The sequence below is a fragment of the Vespa crabro genome, chromosome 7 (genome assembly GCF_910589235.1).
Source record: "Vespa crabro chromosome 7, iyVesCrab1.2, whole genome shotgun sequence".
In the NCBI taxonomy this organism is placed as follows: domain Eukaryota; kingdom Metazoa; phylum Arthropoda; class Insecta; order Hymenoptera; family Vespidae; genus Vespa; species Vespa crabro.
In genome coordinates, this window is record NC_060961.1 from 1,876,864 (window position 1) to 1,890,399 (window position 13,536).

The 13,536-nt window shown below is 37.4% G+C and overlaps 1 protein-coding gene across 7 annotated transcripts in view; it reads left to right on the forward strand.

The window, feature by feature from the left end:
* The window catches only part of LOC124425775 (Down syndrome cell adhesion molecule-like protein Dscam2), a 129,499-nt gene that overhangs the window by 70,752 nt on the left and 45,211 nt on the right, over positions 1–13,536 (forward strand). For all 7 annotated transcript variants that reach the window (XM_046966634.1, XM_046966631.1, XM_046966636.1 and 4 more), the window contains exons 7-8: positions 3,881–4,124; positions 4,674–4,878. In XM_046966634.1, the coding sequence (XP_046822590.1) occupies positions 3,881–4,124; positions 4,674–4,878 (449 nt within the window). The remainder of the gene's footprint in view (positions 1–3,880; positions 4,125–4,673; positions 4,879–13,536) is intronic.

A 13,536-nucleotide genomic window follows, 5' to 3' on the forward strand; every position in this document is an offset into this window, starting at 1 on the left:
ATCAATGGTATTGGAGTTTGTATTTACGAATTAAAAGTAACCAGACGTTCGTTCGATTTCGTTTGTTAAATGATTACTTGCGATTCGAAGATTATTAACGTTTGAGAAAAAATTAATAATGTGTACGGTAGATAAAATTTTGTAATTTCTATCCAATTTTTTCATTTCTACAAATTGAACAAAAAATATTCTAACAATAAGAATTAATTTATCGATTGAAAGGGGGGGACATATATACATATATATATATATATATATATAATACACACGCAATCATACATACGTGCATCAACACGCATAGATATTATACTTGTGTTTGACGATAGCTATTAAGAATCGATTCGACGTGAGAGGCGTTAAAACGATGCGTTAAAAATGAAATTTCATTGGCATGTAATGTCCACCGTTTGCTATTAAGTAAGTATATAAAGTCACAAATTTGGTAAAAGAGTGGTGTGCTTTTACGAGGCTCTTCGGACTTTCCTATGTGTATTAAAACCGTGAGATGTATAAAGGAGAAAAAGAGAGAAAGAGAGAGAAAGAGAGAGAGAGAGAGAGAGAGAGAGAGAGAGAGAGAGAGAGAGAGAGTACGTAGTACGTGGATTCAGATGGAAGGAAGTAGAGAGACGAAGGGACGAATGAAGATGGGTGAAAGATATATAGACGATGGCTCTGTATGAGTAGCGCAAACAAACCGACCGCTGATTACAGAGACTGCTTCTGACAGCCCATCAAATATTCCGCATTTACGTGTACGTCGACGTCACTGGATATTCCCGCGCTTGTGCTCACTATTCTCTCTCTCTCTCTCTCTCTCTCTCTCTCTCACTCTCTCTCTTTCTCTCTGATCGTACAGGCCTTCCTACAGCTTCCTCGTTCTCTCCACCTCTTTCGTGCCTCGACTTCGAGAGTACGGAGAAGGAGAGAAAAGAGAGAGAGAGAGAGAGAGAGAGAGAGAGAGAGAGATCGAGGTGGATAGAATGAAAGAGATAGAAAGAGAGAGAGAGAGAGAGAGAGAGAGAGAGAGAATTGAGGGTTTACCGCAGCAGCAGCAGCAGCAGCAGCACCAGCAGAGAAGCAGCAGAAGCAGTAGCAGCAGCAGCAGCAGTAGCAGTAGCAGCAGCAGAGCCTTCCATCTCCAGGTTCCTCTCACACTCTCGAGCATTCCCTCTATCCCATCTCCTTCCCTCGCCAATTTCCCTCCGTAAATTCGATTATCTATAGGTATATACCTCCTTCTCGTTGTGCACACGTAGTACCTTCCTACCTACGTACCTACCTACCTACCTCTCTCTTCTCCATCTCAGCAACATTCACATCCTCCTTCCAGCTTCGTCTTCTTCCACTCTTCATCCTCGTCCTCTTCGTCCTATTCGTCCTCCACGTCGTCGTCGTAGTCGTAGTCGTAGTCGTCGTCGTAGTCGTCGTCGTAGTCCTCCTTCTCTCCACTTCTCGCTGTCGTACTTCCTTTCCCGTCGTGCACCAATCCTCGCGCTTACCTCTGAGGGCAAAGTAAGCAAGAAACCGTGCCTGGAGGATTGGGTCTTCCTCTCACACTGTGGCTTTCCAAACCACGCGAGGTCAATCGTAGCGAGAAAGCTCGACTTCTCTGGGAATTGTCGAATAGAGAAAAATAGAATGAGAAAGAAAGAGAGAGAAAGAGAGATAGAAAAAGAGAGAGAGAGAGAGAGAGAGAGAGAGAGAGAAATTCAATGAGATGGTGAGTGCTTGAGAAAGAGAGAGAAAGAGAAAGATGGAAATATCTATCTTTTCTACATCTCACTGTGAATTTACTACGTTTTACTTCTCACCAATAAATACCAAAAGATGAGAGACGTTCTGAAATTGCTTTCGATTAAATTAGCCTCAATTGCGTATAACGATCGACGTTTTTATTTAGCTCTTAGGACTTTTCGATTATCATTCGAGAAGTTCTTGCGTGATAAGTGAAACGAATTAATCGTGCTTGGTAAATATTGTGACTCTTTCTCTCTCTCTCTCTCTCTCTTTCTTTATGTAAACACACGAGTCTATTTACAAAAACGGTCTTTGTAAAAACGATAACAAATCTTTCGATATTAAATTAATGAACATTCGTGAAAAAGATTTATACATATATATATATATATATTACTTCTTTCTCTTTTTTGTATTTTTCTTTTCTTTTTCTTTTTTCTCTTCTTATCGAAAAATATGGACCAAAGAATATGAATAAATCAACTTTCAATACTCTTCAAGATCTAAAATTCACATTGGTTGATGTTACCTGGAATAAGCTATACAAGGTATGAAGAGACAGACAGAGAGAGAGAGAGAGAGAGAGAGATAGAGACGGAGACAGAAAATATGAAGAGAAGGTATAGTATATAGTGCGTTTTCTTACTATCCAGTTGCGTTTATTCATAGCTGAATATTTGAAGCTTCACTGACGTCGACTCGCCACGAATCTTTCCAGCGGTACATTGAGTTTTCCTTCGTTTAATAATAAATTGTCAAGAGATAGAAAAAGAGAGAAAGAAAGAAAGAGAGAAAGAGAGAGAGAGAGAGAGAGATAAGAGAAGGGAAAGAAAAACTAAACGGCTCGAGAGTACCTTTTACCATTTATTTCTCTCTCAAAGAGAAAGAAAAATACTAACTTTTTGTTAATGATTTTACAAGTTGATAGTCAGTAATACATGGATGTAAATGATGACGACAATGACGACGACGACAATGATGATGATGATGATGATAATGATGATGATGATGATGATGATGATGATGATGACGACGATGAGGAACAACTCAGCATTTATTTCACACGATGTTTAATCGCGAGTGTTTTGAAAACAACGGGACGGTCTATCGCACTGACAGGCATGCGTTGCGTATCTCCACGAAATACGTGTGCTTGCATAGAGAAAGAGGGAGGGGGTGGGGTTGTGAGGGGTGTGAGAGGATAGAGAGAAAGAGACAGAAACAGAGAGAGAGAGAGAGAGAAAGAGTATTGTTACGGCGTAGTTACAATTCATGGAAGCACCATGCATTCTCTGTTTTCATTCGAAACTGTAGTTATTTTGCGGTGGTCCAGTGCAACGGAGAGATACGCGTTTCGGTTCCCATATTCGACGAACGTTTCCACCTCATTTTTGAAGTTTTTAACAGATCGTTCGAGATCAACGTTAATCCGTAGCCTCAGACGTCAATCTATGTGGATTCTTTTATTTACTTGTTTTTCCTTTTTTTCTTTTTTTTTTTTCTTTTTCTTAATTTTTCTTTCGTTTTTTCTTCTTTCTTTTTCTCTTTTTTTTCTTTTCTTTCCTATTTTTTTTTTTTTTTTTCTTTATCGACGTCGCACTGTTTATCTTTACTTTCAATTTAGCATGCTCGATATATCGATCCACTCGAATAATATACTTTATAATTTTCGAAAGCAGAGAGATAAGCCCCAGAGTTCACTAATATATATATATATATATATATATATATATATATGTATTCATTTTTGTATGTATGTATGTATGTTTGTATGTATATACAAGTACATACGTATTTTCAGTGAAACGACGTGTCTGACGTAGGTCCATACACGAGTACGCATATATACGCAAACACATAAAATACTTTTACATCTTTCCCAAGATATTCTCAAGAACGAAGAGAATTCTCGTATCCTTCTTTATTTCCCGTTTCTTATTTCACCGGTCGATTTCAGATAAGAGAACATTTATATTTACTCAACGGGGCCATCGGAGCGTGGATTTACTTAAGCCCGTTTCTTCGATGTCGAGGAAATCTGTTACGAAATATTCGATTTCACGCACGCCTCCATCCTTTTCTTATTTTTATTTTTAGAGGAAAAAGGAACCATTGAAACTCATGAAATACATTTTTGTCGCAGGTGGTACTACAACAGAAATCAAAGAGAGGAACCGATCGAAGATACTTCTGGGCATTATATAGTCCGAGATGGTTCCTTAATTATACAGGGTGTCCAAGAGAATGACGCCGGATCATACATGTGCATCGCCAGTAACTCCGAAGGAACTGAGACTTTAGAAGTCAGGTTGACAGTTTCCGCCCCGTTAAGTGTTCTCGTACAGCCTGCTATTCAAACGGTCGATCTTGGGAAGCCTGCTCATTTGGTAATTCGATATCCGACGACTAACGATTAAACAACTTAGACGAATGTTTGAAATCGAATTAAGCGATAGCGATTTGAATTTACACTGCTCTATAGATAATGTTTAAATCCCTCTCTTCAATTTAATCGTTTATAATTAAAATGAATTGGATCGATCGATATAACAGTAATAATTGCCAAATCCCAATTAATAATATGTATTCGCGAATTGTGATAGGTTTTTTTTTTTTCTTTTTACGATATATTTCGAAGGGCGGAAAATAATAAATAAATAAAAGGAAAGAGAAAAAAAAGAGAACGAAAACGAACAGAAAAAAAGAAAAAGCAGAGAGAGAGAGAGAGAGAAAGAGAGAGAGAATGAGTTTTACCGTAACTCGTAATATAATTAGTATCTCAATGGCATGGTTCAAGATTCTTTTGGAGTATAGGAAAAGGGTAGTTGAAAGAAAAAAAAGAATCTCTCTCTTTCTCTCTCTCTCTTTCTCTTTTTTCCTCCTTCTCTTTCTTTTCCCTTTCTTTCATCGAGGCTTTTCTCTAAACTGCTTTTCAGACGTGCAGCGCAAGTGGATTTCCGCAGGCGGCACTCTACTGGCTGAAGGACGGTCAGCCATTGAGAATGGCTGGTCGCGTGAGCACAGTTTCGAGGGAACGTATCTCCGTGACGTCGGTTGCACGCGAAGATCGAGGCATGTACCAGTGCTTCGTCAGGAACGAGTATGAAATGGCCCAAGGAATTGCAGAATTGCGGTTGGGTGGTGAGTAGTCTTTGTTCGTTCACAGAAATGTTTCTCTCTCTCTCTCTCTCTCTCTCTCTCTCTCTCTCTCTCTCTCTCTCTGTCTGTCTGTCTGTCTGTCTGTCTGTCTGTCTCTTTTTCACGAATAGAATTTCACGCTTGAGGCTATACTATATATTACATTATGTTATACTATATTGTATTTTATACGTGCCGAATCGAAAATGTTGCCAATGAAATATTTAATCGAAATGAAATTAAACAAAAAATGAGTATAATTTTATTCCACCATTATCTTTTGTATCTGAAATGTTTCGTTATAACGTTATGATATATTCGTATCAACGATTTATTATTAAGTTAATTATTTTTGTTTGGTTCGTTTTCGTCGGACTTACTTTTTTCCTTTCTTTCTTTCTTTCTTTCTTTCTTTCTTTCATTTTCTTCTTTTTCTTTTCTTCTTCTTCTTCTTTTCTTTTCTTTTTTCTTTTTTTTTTTTTTCTTCACATAGTAGTAGCAGCAGCAACGAAATAACAGCAAACATAAAATGTAGTTGTCAAAGGAAGGAAGAAAGAGACGTAGTGATATTCAATGGTTCTTTCTTTTCGATGAGTCGATAAGATTGACGGAAAGATAAACGTCGTGGCATTTAACCTCGATCGCATTTCGTTTAAACTCGATCGTAAAAGAAAAAGAAAAAGTTCCATAGCTTACGTTTCTCCGTTGCAATCTTCTATTTTCTCTCTCTCTCTCTCTCTCTCTCTCTCTCTCTCTCTCTCTCTCTGTCTCTGTCTCTCTCTCTCTCTCTGTCTGTCTGTCTCGTTCGTACTTTCTTTCTTTCATTCTTTCTCTCTTGGAAGGTAGAACTCACGATCACCTCGCACGAGCCTCAATTACGTTTAATGCAGTCGTATGCAAACTGCACCATCTTTCTGAACCGTAGCTGACGTTCGTTAAATTCTCCTGCTGAATTGCGGAGACGCCTCTTCCTTTTCTAAATCGACTTGCTTTAAAAAAAAAAAAAAAAAAAAAAAAAAAAGAAAAAGAAAAAAAAAGAACAGAGGAGAGTAAAAAAGCAAGACGAAACAAAAGCAAAACGAGCGAACAAAAAGAATGTAGAGAAGAAGAAAAAGAAAAGAGAGAGAAAAAAGGTCAAAAGAAAACAAAATGAAAAAGAAGAGGGATGGGTAGAAGAGGTAGCGAGGAGGGGGGTGGGGGCGGGGGGTAGTCGTAGGGGATGGTAGGGGAAGAAAAAGAGAAGAAAAAAAGGAAAGAGAAAAAAAAGAAGAGCAGAAGATCGAAGAGTGAGAAAGGGGTCCCCAGGAAAACATCAGTGATTAAGCAAGCCTCTTTTACATCTTTTTTTCTCATTTGTCTTTCTTCTCTCTTCTCTTTCTCACTTTCATCCCTTTCTCTCTCTCTCTCTCTCTCTCTCTCTCTCTTTCTTTTTCTTTTTCCCTTTATCTCAATGTCCTTTGTTTTTATTCCTTTTTACTTCGTATTGGCGAGCCTAATGCAAGGGAATTGCGAGGCGTCGCGATGGCGAGCGTTTGTTTGTCGAACGAATGGCTTCGGACGATGATAGCTTGCACGACGTTTAATGCAGCGGAACTCTTTTTCCTCCACCCCTCATCCCCCCCCCTCCCCCCATCCCCATACGATCCATTCCCAGTTTGCGTGGTATTTCCATCGTAACGTATTTTCCATCACGAATCGCTGTGGATTTCGAACGAGAAAGATATATATATGTACATATATATGTATATATATATATATATATGAAAAGAGAATGAGAGAGAGAGAGAGAGAAAGAAAAGGATGATGAGTAGGTGGGGATTTTTGCACGCAGAGAACCGATTTCGTATGGTCCCAGGTTTTCCGATCGCAGCTTCCCTCGCCGCAACGACGAAGCAGGACCATTTGCTCGACGATAATCGTGCGAATACGAGGACGTCGAATGGTTTTAATTACAAAACCCCCATACGCGCGCAGGCAGTACGTGCGTCCTCCGATAACACGTTGCCGACCGAACAACGCCGTTCACTCCGGCTTTTGTACTCTCGAACGGTGGCCGTTTCGGTATTAACATTACTCTTTGCTTTTTCTCTCTCTCTCTCTCTCTATCTCTATCTCCCTATCTATCTATCTCTCTTCCTCATTTTCTTTTTCTCGTTTTTTTCCCTTTTTTTCTTCTTCTTTTTTTTTGCGCTCTCTCTCTCTCTCTCTCTATCTCTCTCTCTCTCTCTATCTCTCTCTCTCTCTCTCTCTCTCTCTCTTTCTCTCAGATATCGTTACTAGAGATTAAAAATTTAACGTTATTCATCGATGGTGTATAGTCCGAAGAGTTCGATCGTTAAGTGCTAATGGAATTATATTTCAAATGAAAATGTTCTCGATAAGGATTATTTATTTTTCTTTTTTTTTTTCTTTTCTTTTCTTGAATTAAAGAGAGAGAGAGAGGGAGAGAGAATTAACGTAAAAGTAAAGTCTGATGGGAGATAAACTGGCATGTTCTCGTAAGTTACGTTGTCGAGCAAACGATTTAGTACTTCGTCAGATGAATTGTTCGATTTTCTATCTTGCTCTTACTTTTTCTCTTAATCGTAATAAACTAATGTCTCGTTTATTTTTGTTTTTTCTTATTTTTTCTTTTTTTTTTTTTTTTTTTTTTTCTTTTTTTTTTGATACGATCGACGTAGTCGATTCGTTCGGATTTTAATTTCGATATAAATGGAAAATGTGCTAGGGGTTAATCGTGAAGGTTAACGTTGGATCAGAATGAGATAGAAAAGGATACATAGAACTTTGAGTAAAATTCTATCGTATTTCTCTTTTTCTCTTTTTATAGATCAGAGGTTATATATCGTAAGAGAAGAAAAAAGAAAAATCTTCTCTTACGATATCTTTTCAATCACATATTCATTCGTTTAATCGATAGTTCGCGTTCGTAAAATTCAATGAAAACAACTCCGACCGAATAATGTCGTTTACTGATCATCTTTGAGATATTTCTATAGTTCGTTCAACGAGAACGCGTTAGAAAATGTAAACAAACATACATGAACGGAGACGTGAACTATTCAGATGTATGTTTACAATTTTCAGATATTATAACACTTCGTTTTTGAAACGAGATCTGAAACGATGAGCTATGAATAATTAAACCAAAATTCAACAGTTTACTATCGTTTGTCAGTCAATAGAAATGCATTTATTACGCGCTAAACACGCGTACCATTTCGTTTATGTATCGTAGAACGGACTTATAAAAACTTTACGGATTAATACGATAACAGATTTCGTATAAATGATATTCTCTGATAATTCTTTATATATATATATATGTGTATATCTTTAACTCTTCTTCTTGTTTACATATATATATATATATATATATATATATATATATATATATAACTCTTTTTTTTTCATTATTTTCTCACGTAACAGTTAATCCGTACGAGAGAAAACTGGCAAATGAAAAGGCAACGTAAAGAGCATTTCGATCGGTCGAGATTCATACACATATATGTAACTGGTTTTGATCGATGCGTTCGTTAATGTATTTTTCAGCGTGAAATTGTATCCGACCAATAACGATGCTACGGAAAATTGTTATTTTTTTTTTTTTTCTGTTTTTTTTTTCTCTTTTGCTTCGCTCTCCATCCATCCCCCTTCGCTTCCCTTCTCTTACTAACATCCAATGCAATATGAATATTTCTAGTCGCGTATCAAATTTACCATATCAAATTTACCGTATCAATATTAAAATTTTCCATTCGTGAAAATAGCTGATTTTTTTGCCGTTTTTAATTTTGTTTTATTTTTTTTGTTTTTTTTTTTTTTTTTTTTTTTTTTTTTTTTTTGTTAATTTTTTTTTCCTTTTCCGACAAATACACACGCGTGCGCATCCGCACGCATACGAGTTTGTAATAATAAACGCAAATTCGATGGGAGGTTTAAAATTTATTATTAAATTGATTTCATTCGTTTCGATATATGCTACGGAGGAAGAAAAAAGAGAACAAGGGAGTGAGAGTGAGAAAGAGAAAGAGAAAGAGAGAGACCGAGAGAGAGAGAGAGAGAGAGAGAGAGAGAGAGAGAGAGACGAAAATTGATCGAACATTGATCCTTGTTTTTTAAGATAAAACGAAAATTAGTTGAATTTCGTTAGATTATTTCAATATTTTATTTCGGCAAACTCGATAAATAGCTTTCGAAAACTAAAGAGAAAATCCTGAAGTAAGTTCTCATTGAATTCTATTTCTGGTCGTATTAATTGAAATGTAACGTTATAGAGGGAGAGAAGGAGAGAGAAAGAGAAGAAAAAGATAGAAGAAAGGGAGAAAGAAACACAGTGGACGTATCGTTCGAAATTAATTTTAAATCGTAACGAGAGTTGAACGCAAAGTAAGAGAACCTTTGTCCGTTACGCCATTATGTCTAATGAGAGTACGCTCGCAAATTCGGATCTCGCGATGGGGAAAATCTCGTGGGATCGTGCGCGCTTTTATCGCTTAAGTGGATATTCAGTTGGACTAGACGTACCTTCGGCGTCTCAAATAGAAAAAGAAAAAAGAAGGGGTGAGGCGAGGCGGACCGGGTGAGGGAGGGAGAGGAAGGAAAAAATAAAAGGATCTTTCTCGCACGAGAATTTTAATTAAATTACGTGCGTTTCTAAGGACATACGTGCTTACGTATGTTCGTAACGGTATGTTTTCTTCTTTTTTGTCTTTCTCCTTTTATTTATTTTTTTCTTTTTTTCTTCTTGTTCCTTCTTTCTTTCTTTCTTTCTTTTTTATTATTTCAAACAACGAGTTCGATTTGGATTGGTGGAAACAAAAAAAAGAGAAAGAAATAAAGAGCGAGAAAAGGGATAAGAAAAGTTGTAGCAAACGATATCATTGATATTGGCAGCTTGAACTATTCTTACGTCTCATCCAAAAGTTCCTTTTCTTTTTCCTTAAACTCTCCAATAGTTGAATAGGGTATGGCTCTGCAAGTTTCCCGACCATTAACCCTTTCTATGGCATCGTTTTTTTTTTCTTTCTTTCTTTCTTTCTTTCTTTCTTTTTTTTTTTGGTTTTTCTTTTTTGCCGCTAACTTTTATAGTCGTCTAAGACTTGAAATTTTCTTTCGAAATCGTTTATAGCTCTTATTCGTAGGAATTACACGGGGAAGAATGTCGAAAAGAAATAATAGTTTAAGGTTGTTAAGGGAGCGGGGTGGGGGACTGGCCGAGCTGGCTGGTGGCAGGCCGGGAGGGTTGGGGAAAGAAGACAAAAAAAAAAAGAATGAGATAAAAAGAAAAAGCAAAAGAAAAGAAAAAAAAGGAAGAAAAAGGGAAAGAAAGAAAATAAGCAACCAGAAAGATTTGTACAATGATATTTTCTTATTCTTCGTTTATCTTTTACTTCGTTCTTCTTCGATTTCATCCCCGTTGTAACTTCGTTAAATATCAGAAAGCGAAACTATTTTCACTCTTGGTTGCGACAGATAATTGGAGAAGTCTCAGTGAAGGAGACTTTCAAAAGTTTCTAGCGGTTGGATATCGGAAGAAACGGGAACAGAAGTGACAAATAACATAAATCGATTCAACCTTTTGACGTTTCGTCCTTTATTAATTACTATCTTTCGAAAAGATTCTCTATCTCTCTCTCTCTCTCTCTCTCTGCCTCTCTCTCTCTCTCTCTCTCTCTCTCTCTCTCTCTCTCTCTAATTCGTAGTTAACTCGATTGAAGTATAAACTTCCCTTAATATCATCGTCAAGGTAATTAATCATTGGGAACTCGAATTGTCCTAAGGGAAAACGTAGTTTCCTTTCACGACTGACGTGTTTCAAATATGGCTTGGTTAAACTACTAACGCTGGAGAAGAGCGTAGCATACCATTACTATTACTATTCGCACGTCCGACCAAAGCGTACTCTCTCGCTACTCGTTATCTTTCCTCCTCTTTCTCTCGATCTAACTATCTTTGATATTCCAAAAAGCATGTCTTCCTTCTCTCTCTCTCTCTCTCTCTCTCTCTCTCTTTTTGTTCGCTCTCTTCGTGTCCTCTCTCTTTCTCCGTTGGGAGAAAGCACGGGAGTTCGGAAAATCCATTGTCAGAGTATCGACTCTTTCTCCGAGATTCGCCATAGTCAACGATTTTCTGAACGAACCTTTATCCAACTGAGGTGGAATAGGATAGGTATGTGTACGATGGGAGAGACTAGAGAACCCTCAATTACAGTGAACGAAGTTTCCTACCGACCGTCAATTAGTAACTTTTGCGAGCGACCTTCAGGGACGAAGGTGAAGCCGAACCAGAGAAGGCAAGAACATGTTACAGTGAGTGAATGAGTGAAATAGAGATATATAGAGAAAGAGAGAGAGAGAGAAGACAGCTTCGTATTACCTTGTCATTAGGATTCTTCTCGGCTCCATGATTTCTAACCTGCGGGGCATCGAGCGTACATTAGGTAAAGGGGAAAGGTGAGTGCTGTGGAAGATCGCCTGCAGCACGATCGGATAGTTAGTACCGCCACCTTGGATTTGCATACGCTAACGAGATTCCTGCGGTTTTGCCAATGCTTTGCATGCCGCTCTCGACCGTGCACGATCTCGCATCGTCCTGCATCTACACCGAGTCATCTATTTATTATGCGTCATAGATACGTCAGAGGCTAAACCACCTTTGCTAGAAGCAACTTTTCGCGAGAAACAGAGAAAAAGAGAGAGAGAGAGAGGGAGAGAGAGAGAGAGAGAGAGAGAAAGAAAAAGATAGCCAAAGACAAAGAGAGAGAGAGAGAGAGAGAGAGAGAGAAAGATAGCCAAAGACAAAGGAAGAGAGAGAGAGAGAGAAAATTTTCGCTTGTATTTTTTTCTATGTATACTTTAACATCATTCTATCCTCTTTTATTTTTTTTTCTCTTTGTATATATGTGCGCGCGCGTCTGTGTGTGTGTGTAGTGTTTCTCTCTCTCTCTCTCTCTCTCTCTCTCTCTTTTTCTCTCCTCAAATATTTCTCATTCGTAAAGTTTTTATATACAAGCTACTCGAACGATCAAAAAACACAGCGAAAGTATTTTTAACTATTTAAATCAATGAAATGAGGAAAAAGAAAGAAAGAATGAAAGAAAGAAATGGAATATCACGCTTGATATATTTGGAATAGTCGTGTTACGTATCTATATGCCTTCAGGTCCTCTTTGGCATCAGGACAATAGCGATGCTTAATTAAATTCCTATTTCAATTTTCCACGATTCCATCATTTTCATTTTATACAGGTTATTTTATATTTGTATTGGAAAATCTATATCAACGTATCTGCATACATATACATATGTACATGACTGTCTGTCTACCTCTATGTCTATCTCCCTGCTTTTCCTGCATGCCTGCCTGCCTGCCTGCCTGCCTGCCTGCCTGCCAGCCTGCCAGCCTGCCAGCCTGCCTGCCTGTTCGTTTGTTATACCATCGAAAATGCAGTGCTTTTAAGAAAAATAAGCAACCCCACTCGACTCGACCGCTGTTTAGAACGATCGATGCTCGACGAATTTTTATTATTCTTCCTTTGTTCGCTTTTTCTGTTTTGTTGGCTTTTTCTTTTTTACCGTGTGTATGTGTGTGTGTGTGCGTGTGTGTGCGTGGGCGCGCTCGTGCCTTTACATGTGTATTTTCTTTCCTTTTCTTTTCTTTTTTTTTTGCCTTTATTTTATTTTACCTGCTTTTATTAACCACCACAAGGACGAATTATGACGAATTATTTAACTGCAAGACAATTTTCTTTTAATTTTCCTTCCCCTTTTCTCTTATTCCTTTCTTTCTTTCTTTCTTTCTTTCTTGAAATAATTAAACAATACCAATAGAATAGAGGACGAACTGGCTGCTTTAATTTATTTTTCAAATACTATACCTATTGTCTGGTCCATGTAAATTTTCTCAAAATGTTCCTTGAGTGAAAATTTCTGGATTATTATGTCGTTTCATTCCTTTTTTTCTTTCTTTTTCTCTCTCTCTCTCTCTCTCTCTCTCTCTCTCCTTTCAAAGTATTCATTTCTTGATTCAAGATACGAGAAGCGCTACGTTTTTCCCTATTCGCGGAAAAATGAAATAACATTGCGGTTTAATTGAAGAGATGCAATTGTTAATTTACTAACAGTCCTCCTTTTGAAACAACTGTTCCTTTAAATAATAAACACGCAAAATTGTTACCACGATGGACGACGAGAGTCTCCCTACCACTGTTCTCCGTATTTCCCTTTTCACCGAGACCGTGTGAATTTTAATCACCGAGCTAATCCATCGTCGAAAAAAAAAAAAAAAAGAAAAAAAAAGAAAGAAAAAACCAAAAAAAGAGACAAACGGGAACAAAACAAAAACAGATAAATAAGAGAAGAACAAAAGTCGACGGATTTTTTGTGAACTTTATATGCTACCATAAAAAAATAATATTTTACCAACATGTCGATATCTTTTCGGAAATAATCTCATCGATGTTATTCATACTTTTGAAAGTTTTTCATTGATTGAACCTTTTTGGAACTGCATGATTAGCAGCCGAGTTAAGAGAGAGAAAGAAGGAAAAAGAGAAAGAGAGATAGATAAATAGATAGATAGATAGATAGATAGAGAGAGAGAGTAAGTGAGTGAGTTTGAGAAATTTAATGTTGATAGTACAGAACGTAAGGAGAG